This window comes from Thermobia domestica, chromosome 9 (assembly GCF_964235325.1).
Source record: "Thermobia domestica chromosome 9, izTheDome1.hap1.1, whole genome shotgun sequence".
In the NCBI taxonomy this organism is placed as follows: domain Eukaryota; kingdom Metazoa; phylum Arthropoda; class Insecta; order Zygentoma; family Lepismatidae; genus Thermobia; species Thermobia domestica.
Window position 1 is genome coordinate 264,698,368 of NC_137462.1, and position 14,233 is coordinate 264,712,600.

Here is a 14,233-nt window from a genome sequence, read left to right on the forward strand (position 1 = left end):
TACATGTTTATTTTCTCATCGTTGTTTACATGTATCGGTAACAACTCATATCATAATATTCTAGAAGGTGTGTATCCTTAGAGTGCTCAGGGGGGACATATGTGTGTAATTGTGCTTTTGAGAAACTTGGAAGACATGTAGAGATTTTCCAGATATCAATATTAACCATCAATATTGTGAAATGTTATTTTAAAAGAACTGAATTCATAAAATGTGAACTAATTTGTCGCTTGAGTAGGTAACGGTGAGTTGTGGGTAACGGTAAGAGAAATATGCTTGAGACCAGAATAAGTCGACTATACAAAGAGAGTGTATTGCAACACGATTAGTTTCTCACAGTTTCCAACTCCCATTACGGGTTGACGGAGATCGTTTTTCTGACTTTATGTCTTCCCCTTACATCCATAATCAGGTTTTCTCTCACCTTAATCACATTATGCATGTTCATATATAAAGCACATGTGTGGGAACAATGGCTGCTATAGTGATTGTGGATCTCGTAAGATCGGGGTGCCAGTTATGTTTGTTCTAAAGGTGTGTAATTTCTTTTCTGTTAAGAGAGTGAATTTGGTATGTGAGTACTGCCTTTTAGCCAAGTGCATTAATTTGGATTTGTTTTTCTCAAATTGTGATTTATTTCTAAATGTATGTGTTGTACAGTAGCTATGTTTGCTGTTCATGATTGGAAAATATTATCAATAGGTGATGGCTGTTCAAAAAGCCAATTTTCTTCTGTGAAAAATATCATGCCATTATTAATGGTAAATTTTAAAATTTCGTTTAAGCATTTAACAGCTAAACAATTTTTGTTGTGTGAAACAAGTGAGCAAACTAAAAGAAGTATTACTGAAGCGAAATTATTTCAGTTGAGTGAATGAAAACAATCAATACTTGTAAACAGTGGCGTATTTAGGATTTTGTTTCGGGGGAGGGGTATGCACAACACGGGGAAGAATCCGCGCAATTGCCCACCTGTGTTTGAGAATTAAATATATTTTAGTCGATTGTCTACTAATATACTACAAAAAACGTGTAACTCGTATGTCGGTAGAGGATCTTACCCCCCACCCCTCCCAGCCAAATCTGAAATGACACTTCTGCAAAAGCAGGTTGAACATTTGTAATCTCATTTCAACTTAACTGATTTCATTTTAGAAAAAATGGAAATATTCAGTCTTATCTGTGTACGTTTTCACCTGGAAGAAAATTTTGATACAAGTCGAAGCTGAAATATACTGATTGCAGTTTTAATGGCAAGAATTGCAGATTGGTGAATCTTATGTGATACGATACACACAAAAATTCAGCAATGAATCTAGCCTTTTATTCTATTCATAGAAGAAAAGGAAGCATCTTCTTGGCTTACCTGATTTCCAGGGCTACTTATTCCCTCCTCTTGATTTTCCTTAATTCAAACATTTATCTTTCTTTATAACTGAACGATGTAAATATTCGTTTGTTATAATAACTGAAGTCCCGTTATGTTGATATCCGTGCAAGTTGGTGTGGAACACCAGTTTCGCTTATCAGCTCCTCTTAGTTTTGATGTTACTGACGATGGCCGACTTGAATCACAACTAACAACTGTCGAAAGTATGACAGGAGAAACGAAAGTAACAACTAAGAAAAAGAAACAAAAGAGTAGAATGGACGAAAGAGAGAGAGAAAAAAAGAATGCAGTTCTTACATGGAATGAAATTGGACAAATACAGTATTATTTCTGAACAAAGTCAATGAAATTGTTAGAAATGGTAAGAAAGATTATTGTTGTACGAATGCGAAAAATTAACAAATTTATTTCTAAGGGGGGGGGATCCTTCAGCCCAATACGCCACTGCTTGTAAAGATTTCTTAATTGTTAAACGTCTAGTATTCTTGACCTTTACTGCGGAGAACCTAGGTTCGATTTTCTATGCGAGCGCATGAGCTGGATAACAAATTAACTTGTAGGACTGTCTCATACAACTTTGGTGCTACAAATAGATGTTAAACACTAATCAATCATGCTGGTCTAGTGGCCAGTGCACACTCTTTTAGTGTGCGCGGTCCCGAGTTCAATTCCTTGTCGGAAAGCATTGAACACATTACGGTGATTCGGATTCCAACTTAAATTCTATTTCTACATCTCATATAACCTCAGTACCGCGCTAAACGTCGACAAACAAATCAATTAATCAACTGCTTGTAATAAGAATTATACTAGTACAGTCTTTCTAAAAAAAATTCTGGTAATTCACTTTTTTGAAGAAAAAGAAGCCATGATCTATTATCCACAAAATTCTTCCATTCTAATGTAGTGGCAAACACACGTGTCTTTAGTACAAGAGATCCCAGATTCAAATCCAACTGGGATAGCATCGGATGCAAGTACACTTGTTCAGACCCCACTTTAACCTGTAAGTCTCCTTCTATATAGCATCAATACAATATAGAAAAAAACAATCAATCAATCAATACAAATAAATACAAATCAATAAATCAATCAACTTCACCCACGAGCGGAATTAACTGGCAGATATAGGAATTTTTGTAGGGATGCGCACGAGACAAGATTTGAGGCTGTCTCGTCTCGAAAATGTACTGTAAAAGTGATGTCTCGACTCGAAAAACGTATATTTTTCTATTGGAAGAGCTGTGTCTCGACTCGAATTTTCTCAGGAAAATTCTGCCTCGACTCGACTCGTGCGCATCCCTAAATTTTTGTCTATTGTTGATTCTTGCTTCAATGCAAAACACTAAATTGCCTAATGTAGTTGTGAAAATACAGCCTTTTAAGGGTACATAGTCGTACAGGATTTTTGAACAAGCATACACTCAAAATTTACCCTTAGTTTCATGACACGTGTGGCTATTTTCGACACACGTATTCAAGGGCGCCCATCAGGGGAGGGCAAGGAGGGGCGCTCGCCCCTCACTAGACAAAATTGTACTTCGGAAGGACGAAAACCCAATAGATTTTTTTAGAATAGTTACCGCAAAATTTGAGACTACATTTAAAAAGTCGCATATACTTGCCCCCACGGAAACTACAACATGGGCGCCCTTGCACGTATTTGCAAGTTCAACTATAGCTAGAGGTACATTTCTTTCACTAATCCAAAAAAGTAAACAGGATTCTACTGTTATTGAAGCGACAGTTCGCAAAGCTTCTACTGTTCGACTAGATTGGCATTTATGTGTTTGTCCGTTCTTCTGTTTCACAATAACTCTTGTAAAACTCATCCGATTTTAATGAACTTGGCATATTCCTTCCTTCCACTAACAGAAACAGTCCAATTGTTTGAGACTACAATCCATCCAGTGCAAAAGAATTGAAGCCCATACAACGCTACAAGTTTACACATGTCATACATGCAAGACAAGTACTAAACCACATAAAAAGTTATTTTATTTTTCAATTGTGACATATCTTAATGTATATTTCCTTTTTCATTGTGAATGTTCCCACACCTTAGGGTTAACATATGCCAATAATGAAAGTGCACGTGCAAATTCTCCCCACCACCACACATTAATTTCAAAAATGTTCCACGATAATTTTTATTTAAAGAAATGTTTGATTTTGGAGTAATATGTTGATCTGTTTCTTTAAGGTTTCCAATTAATTCCTCATTAGGAGTTAAAATCAATAAAGCAAAAGAATTTTAGAAATGATCCACAAAAATGCATCAACAGATTGCGATCCTGCCCAATAATTAGTTTTTGGATCAGGGGCCACAAAATTCTTGAACAGTCCCTAAATCGAGTTTTTGTATTTTCTATCGAAAGCACATCATACTGAGTTAAGTGATATAATGTGGGTCTAGATACCTTGTATGTAGTTCTCCAGATATAACGCGAACAAGAAAAATTTTTATTGAAATATATTGGAAATGAAATCTTTGTGTTTTACGTCCCACGGTTATGCCAATAAGGCTAAAGGAGACGGTGATGATGAGAAATGAGTGAAATTTTGGAATGAAGAAAGTGGGAGGAAACGGGATAACCCCGAGAAAGCCCACTCACACGGTGTTTGTCCACCAGAAATTTCACGTGGCGGGGGCTGGGATCGAACCTGGAACCCCAAGCACAAGAGGTGAACGCTCTACCACTGAGCCACTGCGGCCCCTTAAAATAAATATATTGGATCTCTTGATCCAATAAAGAAGTGGGTTTACCTTCTACCCCTACGTCCGATTTTTTTTTTCGAGTTTCACAATATAATGTCTACAACTCATTCGGTTTTGATGTAATATAATATGCAGTTTCTTCTACTGTTTTACCTAATCTCCAGTGCTTGGGATTAAAATTAGTCCAGAATAAGCGGTATATTCAGCCCACTCCTGTGGGATATTATTCATTTCCTCTGCAATTTTAAAAATAAGTTCCACTATAATTTCCGTTGTAATTGATCGATTCTGTTGTCATATGTCGTAATTTTTTTTAATACTTGACAATCGCCGGTTCTTCATATAGTAAAATCAGTAAAGAATAAAGTAATGGCATTGTCCCCTCCTAAATTTGTAGTCCCCCCTCCTAAATTTGTAGTCCCACTATAATTCATATAAGGATTGTTCGTTTTGGTACAATATTATGATTATTTTCTTTGACTCTTTCCTGCAATTTCCTTTGCTTACGATTAAAGCCAATCAAGAACGATCGTTAAATGATCCTCATAATATGTTATTGATTACCCTTCCTTAGATTAAAAATATGATCCAATATACTCTTCTGTAAAATGTTAGCTTTTCATTATAAATGGCATATACTCGTGACTTATGGAAGCTCCACAATCATTCCCACTACTTGTATTTAAAATCAATCAAGAACGAAAGAGTGAATGTCATAATATTGAAGTTTTCACATAATTCCCAATCTTGCAGTTATCAATTAAATAACAGCACTCATTTAGTCAGTGGCGGTTCCAGCCTGGGAACGGAGGGTCTAGGCACCTGCAGTTCTTTTTTTAGAAAGTTTATGGTAAAATCATGATTTACCTGTCATAGTCTGGCTGCCCTCGTCCCCAGTTTTTTATCTTCTAAATCCGTCACTGCACTTAACTCCCCTCCCCCGAAGATTTATATAAAAATTTTGTAAAAACATTCGTATATAAGTACATTTTTTGTCGAATATAGTCTAACTTGTTTTCTGAGAATCTCGAATCATCTCAATTTCTTGCAATAGAAATGGGCCAATAACGAAGGAGTTTGTTCTTTCCAATTTTATATAACATAGTTTCCTGAATATTTATTTAAAAAATACTCAGATTTTTTAAAAAAAGGATATTGTGTATATTTTGTAGTAGATTAGAGATTTGCTCATATAGTTTGGGTTGAAATTAGTGAGATAGAGAATCGTTCGGTGCAACAATGCACAACATCACTTGAAGTATTTTCTTCTTCATGACCATAGTGCTATCAAAGTAGAAACCCCTTTATTCTTTCCATAATGACACAAGCAAGCGTGGTTAATGACACAAATCTTTTAGTTTAACGTCCCACGATTTTGCCTGTTACGTTAAGGGAGACGGACGATTAAGGCAAATGATTGATGATGGAAAAATTGGTAGAATGAGAATGTGGAAGAGAACTCCGAGAAAACCAACGGATACGATGTTGACCACCACAAACTTACTTGGTCGGGGATCGAACCAGGGACCCCATGCACCAGAGGTTGAGCGCTTTCCTACCACCACTGAGCCACTAAGCTCCCAAGTACCAGGTTATCATAAAATAAGTATCGCTGTTCATAGAACCCTGAAGACGTAACCACTCGGCAGAATGCAACCAAACTTGGTAGGAGTATATTTGGGAACATGCTGAAGCGATTGGTGTAGAAAGTAAAATTAGTTCCAATTTTTGCCACCAGAGGTAATTGTGGCGCTGTACAACACCAAGTAAGTGCAGTGTGGAAGAAAAACAACACTAATGATGCTAAATGATAAGAAAGGCTGTAATTACCTCTCCAGGTGCTTACTGACGCCTGCACGTGTTTCAGTGATACGAGTCTGAGCGCCACTATGTGCCCGAAGTGAATTGATGGTGATCTTGATGTTAGCTTCTTTTTTCTTCCCACACTCTTTGCCTTATGATCAAGGGGTCTTGGATTCGATTTCCGGTAAAGACACACGTGAGTCGGATTCATGTTAACATATAGGTCTCCGTCCTTAAAACGTCATCTTCATCTCATACTGTACTAGTCACCAAGGGTTTTTCTTGCCCAGGGATCTTCACGTCAAAAACCTACCTTTGGACAGAACCCCACATCACCATCATCACCCATAATATCACTACACTACGGGGTTATTAATAGTACAAATCAATGCCACACGTCGCACGCGGGGCATAATTACAGCTTTTCATTGAACACCAGTAATATCATTTGTCTTCCATACCACACTTACCGTACTTAACACTGAACAGAAACACAATAGCTTATGGAGGAGAGATTTGACACTAATCTTTTCCTGGAATTTTGGGGAGAGCTTTCAATTTATGAGCACAGGAAACACTAACATTTAACTTCGTTTCTGTAAGATATCCAAGAACTTTAAAGGGACGCATCAGCTCGAAAAACCCTTCCCTCCGTATATCAAACTGACCACGGAGTATTAATAGCATTAGTAATCAATGTCACGAGACTCACAGAAGAGGTAATTACAGCCTTTCTTATCATTTAGCATCACTAGTGTCGTTCTTCTTCCACGCTGTACTTACTTGGTGTTGTACAGCGCCACAATTACCTCTGGTGGCGAAAATTGGAACTAATTTTATTTTCTACACCAATCGCTTCTGCATGTTCTCAAATATAGTCCTACCAAGTTTGGTTGCATTCTGTCAAGTGGTTACATCTTCAGAGTTCTCTGAACAACAGCGATACTTATTTTATGATAACCTGGTGTGATTAATAAAATAGTAGCCTAAAATTATAATATGAGTAACTCTTTAACTTTAATGTTTGGTTAAGAACAAAATATTGTAGAAGCATAAGACCTAATATCGAGCTGAACAAAATGACCAACTTAAGGGTAATTCCTCATGCGTAATTTTTGAAAAATCCAGAGGAAAACGATTTTTATGGCCCTAAAAAGTATATAATTTGTTCCTAATAATTGATTTTACTGGAAGTAATTTTGTTGATCTATTTATGTGCAAAAACATACACGTTTAAGCAGCGGATTTTAATCTATTGCTACTTGTTCTTTCCTAACATTAACCAACGTATTCCAAACATTGACATATAGGCCTATATATACAACCAGTGGCGTATTTACGATTTTGTTTCGGGAGGGGCTTTGCCTGGAAATGTGAAAATTCTGCAAATATTTCATTTACTTTACTATACTAAGTAAGATTTCGGGGGGGTCTTAAGCCCGGAAGCCACCCCCTAAATACGCCACTGTATACAACTTATAATAGTAATAGGGTCTAGATGAAGAATTTAGCAGATTATATTCGTCCACTTGTGTCTTTTCTTCTTGAATTTTAAAGGTGCTGCTTATTTTGTGACTAAAAAACGGTAGCGTTCCGTCTTTATCTGCATTCAATTCACGCATATCATTAAAATAACACTAGTTAACAAAGGTTTTGTTACATAAAAGGAAATACCTGTTCTTAAAGGAACTTTTTGCGCTGAATTCGAATATGCACTCGGTTTTTCTCCATCACATACGATTTTCCCGTAACAGATAGATTTTCGAGAAAATCCCTCAAAAATTTCCCTTTTCGTTTATTTTACACCCCCAAGATCTTGTTCCCTTGCATATACTAACATAGAAATTATACCTAAGTATACTTTGATTCATATTTAACAAACCCTCCAAGTTTCGTAATAATCGCTTTATTCTTTCTAGAGAAATAAATATGTTTGTATGTATACTGTGTGTACTGTTTATTGCACCTTATAGTAATGCTTTCAGATCTCTTAAGTTGAGGTAAAACGTTTTGCTTTATTACAACAAACACATATATAAAATATAATACAATATAATTTACAAGTGTGACAATTTACAATAAACCATAATACAAATGTACCAAAAGGTCATGAAAAGACAATCAAAACTATCACAATATATGAAACTTCCATTGGGTTACAAAAACGTACACTACTTCCTTCTTTTGTAAGAAATGTTGCATTCCTTAACAAGATCCTAACAATAGTCCCCCATCATTGAAGGATCCCATCGTCCCTGGTACCTTTTCTCCATTGCCATTATATCTTGGTGGAATCTTTCCCCCTGTTCGTCGCTGAGAGCACCTAGGTTAGCAGGAAAGAAGCTGAGGTGGGAGTGCAAAAAGTGGATTTTTAAAGACATCCTACAACCCAACTCTTTGTATTTCTGTATCATGTCCTGTACGATTTCTGTGTAACTCTCAGCTTTGTTATTGCCCAGAAAGTTGCGCACAACACACTTAAATGCTGTCCAGGCAGCTAGCTCAGCACTGTTTAACTTGCTGTCAAAGCTATCATCAAGCATTAATTTCCTAATTTGGGGACCAATAAACACTCCCGCTGAAATCTTAGCATCACTCAGGTTAGGGAACTTATCTCGCAAATACTTGAAACCTTCACCAGATGTGTCCATGGCTTTGACAAAGTTTTTCATAAGTCCTAACTTGATATGAAGTGGCGGTAGTAATATCTTATTAGGATCTACCAAAGGAGCGTATTTGACGTTGCATTCTCCAGGTACGTAATTCACTCTAGGTTCCCATTCCTTCACTTCATAATGTTTGTCATCAGCTCGGCTATTCCATAAACATAAAAAACATTGGTACTTCGTGTAACCGCACTGCAGTCCTAATAAAATACCAACTACCTTGAGATCGCAACATATTTGCCAACAATGGTCCTTGTAATTTATAAGATTTAGCAAAGTTGATATGGTGTCATAGGATTCCTTAATCTTCACTGAGTGCGCAAGTGGTATAGAAGGTTTTTTATTTCCATTATGTAAAAGGACAGCTTTAAGGCTGACCTTTGACGCGTCGATAAATAACCTCCATTCTTCTGGAACGTAAGGAATTCCTAGCTCCGCCATCAACCCATTTATATCCGTACATACGCACACATTATCTTGCATTGAGAAATAGCTTGAAAATTGAACATGCCTTTTCCTGTACACTGATATGTTCGTTTCTGCATCCAATAAGTTCCACTGCTGGAGCCTTGATCCCAGAAGTTCCGCCTCTTGTTTTGTCAGGTGCAAATCACGGACTAGGTCATTAAGTTCACATTGCCGGATGAAATGTGGCTCGCGAACACAGTCAGGGATGAACGTTGGATCCTTGGATGTACATGTTGTTGTCGATGGTTCATCAAGGTCATGATCATCATCAGAGTCTTTTGGCCATATCTCTTCCCAGTTGGTAGGGGGCTCGGGAAGTGGAAGTTCATCCCCGTGCGGAATAGGTCTAATTGCGGATTTAACGTTGGGATAACTTATTGTGTATTTGCTTTTTTTAGAATGTCCCTTAACTACTGTGAGACAAAAATAACAATCATCCAGATGGTTGGTGGGTTCTCTCCACACCATTGGTACAGCAAATTTCATGAACCTCCGTTTCCCTTTGGCTCATGCAAGTAAAGTGACGTAGCACGACGCACAAATTATGTTGGGTGCCCAAGTTTTGTCCTGATCTCCCACACGACATCCGAAATATATATAATATGCTAGTTTCACCGATGGCGTAATGGATCTACACTGTCCTTTAACTACAAACTGGCCACACACATAACAAAAACTATTTGGTGAGTTAACACACGAACGCCGTCCTCTTGACGCCATTGTACTGATCACAAACTAAACTTCTGGTCTTAGTTGGGTATAATGCCGTTAAGATCAAACATGAAAGCACTCTTAGCAGCAAAGACAACTTTGAAAGTGAAGTAGTGTTAAACCACACGTCAATATAAAAATGTACAAAACTCCCTCACCAGGTGTCAAGAACACAAGAAAGAAAGAAATGCGCGGGGGGAGGGGGGAAACGATACCGTAGTGGAAAATTCAGACTGCATTAGTTCATTGTTGTCAACAATGAGTCTGTATTCCATTCTTTCTTTCTTTTGCATTCTGTTACATTTGATAACAAATATTGATAACCATTTCATGAACAAAACGAAAAAACTTGGAGAATTGTATATATATGTATTAAGATATACATATACTGTACGTTTAAAAAAAATATACGTTGGAAGTACATTCTATTTTTATACACGTTTCTAATTTACAGAGAGCAATACAAGTGTGTTGTTGACTATTGTAAATATTCATTTTTATGTCTGCGTTTGTAGTAATAAAGCAAATCGTTTTTACCCCAACTCAGGAGATCTGAAAGCATTACTATCAGGTGCAATAAACAGTGCACACAGTATACATACAAATATATTTATTTCTCTAGAAAGAACAAAGCGATTTTTACGAAACTTTTAGGGTTTATTAAATATAAATCAAGGTATACTTAGGTATACGAAAATCCCTCTGTTACGGGAAAACTGTACGTGATGGAGAGAAACCGAGTGCATACTCGAATTCAGCGCAAAACGTTCCTTTAAGATCAGGTGATTTTTCTCATGTAACAAACAAAAAGTTTAAATTTGTTAACTAGTGTAATGTGCTACCATGACGTTTGTTACCTCTGAAGAAACATTTGGGATGGATAAAACTGTTATTTTTAATTTAAAAGAAAAAAAAACACATTTCTAGAAAACCTGAAAAACGGACATTTTGATTCCTCTAAAAACCGGTTTGGTTTTTCAACGAAACTGGTTTTGGTTTTTCAAAACATGTTCGATTTTTCACTAAAACCTGTTTACGTTTGCAAATAAGAGCGGTTCGGGTTTTCACCGAAACCGGTTTTACTTTTCTCTCTCTCTCTCTCTCTCTCTTTTTTTTTAAATACTGAAATCAACGCGATTGTCTTAGAAGCTGGTACCCTTTCTTAATATTGTACTGCTTATTTCCAAACAAGTTTACGAAGAAATGAAAAGTTCGTTACAAAACCGAATCGAGTTTTAAAACGAAACCTGTTTTCAACAGAAAATTGACCCGGTTCTTGAAAGTTCTCACAAAACTGGTTGCGGTTTTTGTAAAAACCGAAACCTTTTTTTTTCTTTTTTTGGCCCACTACCCACTACTAATAAAGATGTATTGAACTTTTCCTTATTCTCTCCCCAGTACTCACAGAGACTATTTTCAAATGTTTTGCTCTTAATACTAATGAGAGATTCATATTTCTTAGAATTTTCTCCGGTTTTATTATTATTTTTTAACTTTTCCTTACTTTAGCAATAATTTAGGTATCTTCTTTTATGAGAACTTTATTTGGGAAATACGTTCCCTTGTAAATCTGAAAGCATCTTTCGTAACGAAAGCCTAGACTTTGATTCAAAGAAGAATTTAAAACAAAGAGCATCTCTGTAAGATTTTGTGCAAAAGTATAATGTTCTTATATTGACTAAGACGGTACTCATAACATCAAAGAATAGCTACAGAAGTTAATGATATCAAAAATAGATGAACCATAAAGAACGGAAGTATTTTTTTCTTTTTGTTAAGAAAGAAAAAGAAAAACATGTCACAAGAAAATTCTAAAAGGAAATGACAGAAAACAGGTCAGAACTGCAATTTTTTCTCTTTCTCTATTTTTTAAGGCATAAAATTCTCAATTTGGTTGATTCCAGTTCGTCTTCCTTTGCCACCAAGGCTACTTGAGACATGGACCTGCAGCCTAACATCGGAACTGAATCACATGAACTGCCACCATGAATCGATCCCGGGCCTCCGTGACAAAAGAAGACAACTATTATTGTTTGTTAATGTTAAAACTAGTGTTCCCATTAGTATTTGCTTATTAACTCTTTATTGCACGAATTAATTTTCGTCGCGTTGAAATAAGTTTTCTTCTTCCTTTCTATACGCATCACGTAGATAAATTTAAATAATATCCAATTACATGAATTTTTAAGTATTTGCTTCTGGGGTATCAAGTTACAGGATAAATGTCATGATTGTATTACACTAGTGAGAACAGAGTTTAGTGTCAATATCAGCAGAAAACATGTGGCATGAAAGATTGTAAAACAATTTTTTTTTAATGTTAAGAGAACAAAAAAAAAATAGATTTTGTGAAACAATTTACAAGTAACAAATGTGCACGTTTTGTGCTTTCTATATGCTTTCTGACACTCTGTTCGACCTAGGCCACTAGACGAAAACTCTGTGGTAGAAAGCTTTACTCCATTGGTGCTACATGGCATCAGCGTGCGCTATTCGCTAATATACACATTTTAAGAATATAATTATTATTGTTATTCTTATTGACTCACTATGATGCCAATTGGCTTCAAATGCATTTTAGGGTTAATCTTGTCTTCGGAAAACGTATCGTGGCACGCTATGTAAGTTGTACAACGGTCAGGGAAGGCGAAAACATGAGCAAGACGTTGAAATAAAATTTTAGGTAGGCGCGAAATATGAGTTATTTAAGAATATTAGCAACTAAAAATTTGTAAAGACAAGTAGGTTATGTTTCGGATTGTGAAATTACGGTAGACGAAACTATTGATATCCAATACTAGCAGAATGTCGTTCTTCGTACGGTGAGAACACTTTTCGTTTTAGACATAAAGGGCACACAAAACTGTCACTAATCAACTTACGGCAGTGGCGGATCTAACCCAGGGCCGGAGGACCTAGGTCCCTCAGTTTTTTGATAGACAAAAATAATTTAAGCTGTTATTTATATACTTTTGAATGTTTGTAGTAAACTCAAGATACATCTATCAGTCTGGGGTCCGGCTGCCCCAGTTTTTACTTTCTAGATCCGCCACTAACTTAGGGATGCCAAAAATTATGAATTCGACACTAATCTGGGTCATTTTCGATCATTTTGTACATTCCGTCTCCCAAGTTGCAGGATTGAATTTGCATTTAAACGGCATCGGAAGTATCACTGTTCATCTCAGCGACCCCGAAAACTATGGATGTAAGTAACACCAATATAGATCATTTTCGGTCATTTTTACATATGTCCCCTCCTTCTACCCGAGTTGCGGGGCTGAATTTGGATTTAAATGGCATCGGAAGTGTCACAGTTCACCTCAATGACCAGGAAATCTGTGGATTCAGTACTGATATCGGTCATTATGCATCATATATATATCCCCATCCACATCCCTAAGTTGCAGGGCTGAATTTGGATTTAAACGGCATGAGAAATGTCACTGTTCATCTCTGCGACATCGGAAACTTTGGATTCGACATTGGCCACTTTCGAGCATTTATATAAATATATTATCCTCCCTCTTCCTCAAGTTGTACCATCAAAGCGAAATTATAAGAACCATTCTAGTTCCAAAACTCATCTATGTTGAAGAGTTCCTTCGTGGCTAAGCGGTTAGCGTAAGCGCCTTTGGTGTGGGAGATTTGGGTTCGATTTCTGGTGGGAGCTCATGTGGTTCGGATTCCACGTTAATCAGTAGGTCCGCGTCTCATATAGCCTCGCTGCTGAACGGGACGTTAAACTCAAACTCAACTCATATATGTTGAAAATTTAATTGAGATCGGTCTGGTGGTTCAAGATTTATCAAATCATAAACATAGTAACTTTCATTGTTATATACCTATATAGATTAAACCACAAGTCATGGATTAATCATTTCCGGTTTCAATAGAATGAATTAGATCGGAGACGGAACGTGTTATTGGATCGCTGAAATCCATATCAGAAAACCATTTTTCACTCTCTTCTGTTGTTTTCACTTTTTGTAGGAATGAAACTTAAAGCACAAACTATGGAACTAGACTTCCGCCATTAAATAAGCTATTAGAATTTGTATAATATTTATTTTGTTAAATTGTGTAATACAGGTTCACACTGAGCAATTTTTTGTTGGGAGAGGTTCAAGCTTTAAGGAGGGGGGGATAGTACAATACTACGAGTCACTACGTATATGTAGTATTGAACGTTAATTATTCTTCACCCGAAAAAGACGATAAATCTTTGTATAATACTCCCAGCTATATTTTAAGAAAAAATTGTAGACTCAATTGTTTTTATAAGAGAAAGGGTACAGTTGAAGTGTTAAATCCGATTTTCATTATTAAATAATTTCCGTTAATCAAGTGTAGTTTTATTGTACTACACAAATGTATGTTGCGTTAGAACATTTTAGGGATTCCGTATCCAGTGGACCCCCCTTGGTGCACTCCTGGTGTAATATATTGTTTGAGATTCTCAATTATAATGTGTAA

At 36.5% G+C, this 14,233-nt stretch overlaps 1 protein-coding gene across 2 annotated transcripts in view; it reads left to right on the forward strand.

Annotated features, from left to right (window-relative positions):
• The first annotated feature begins 503 nt into the window (after positions 1-503).
• LOC145660674 (uncharacterized) overlaps positions 504-14,233 on the forward strand; it is a 103,559-nt gene continuing 89,829 nt past the window's right edge. For both annotated transcript variants that reach the window (XM_081726008.1, XM_081726009.1), the window contains exon 1: positions 504-534. In XM_081726008.1, coding sequence (XP_081582134.1) covers positions 520-534 — 15 coding nt within the window. In that variant the 5' untranslated portion in view covers positions 504-519. The remainder of the gene's footprint in view (positions 535-14,233) is intronic.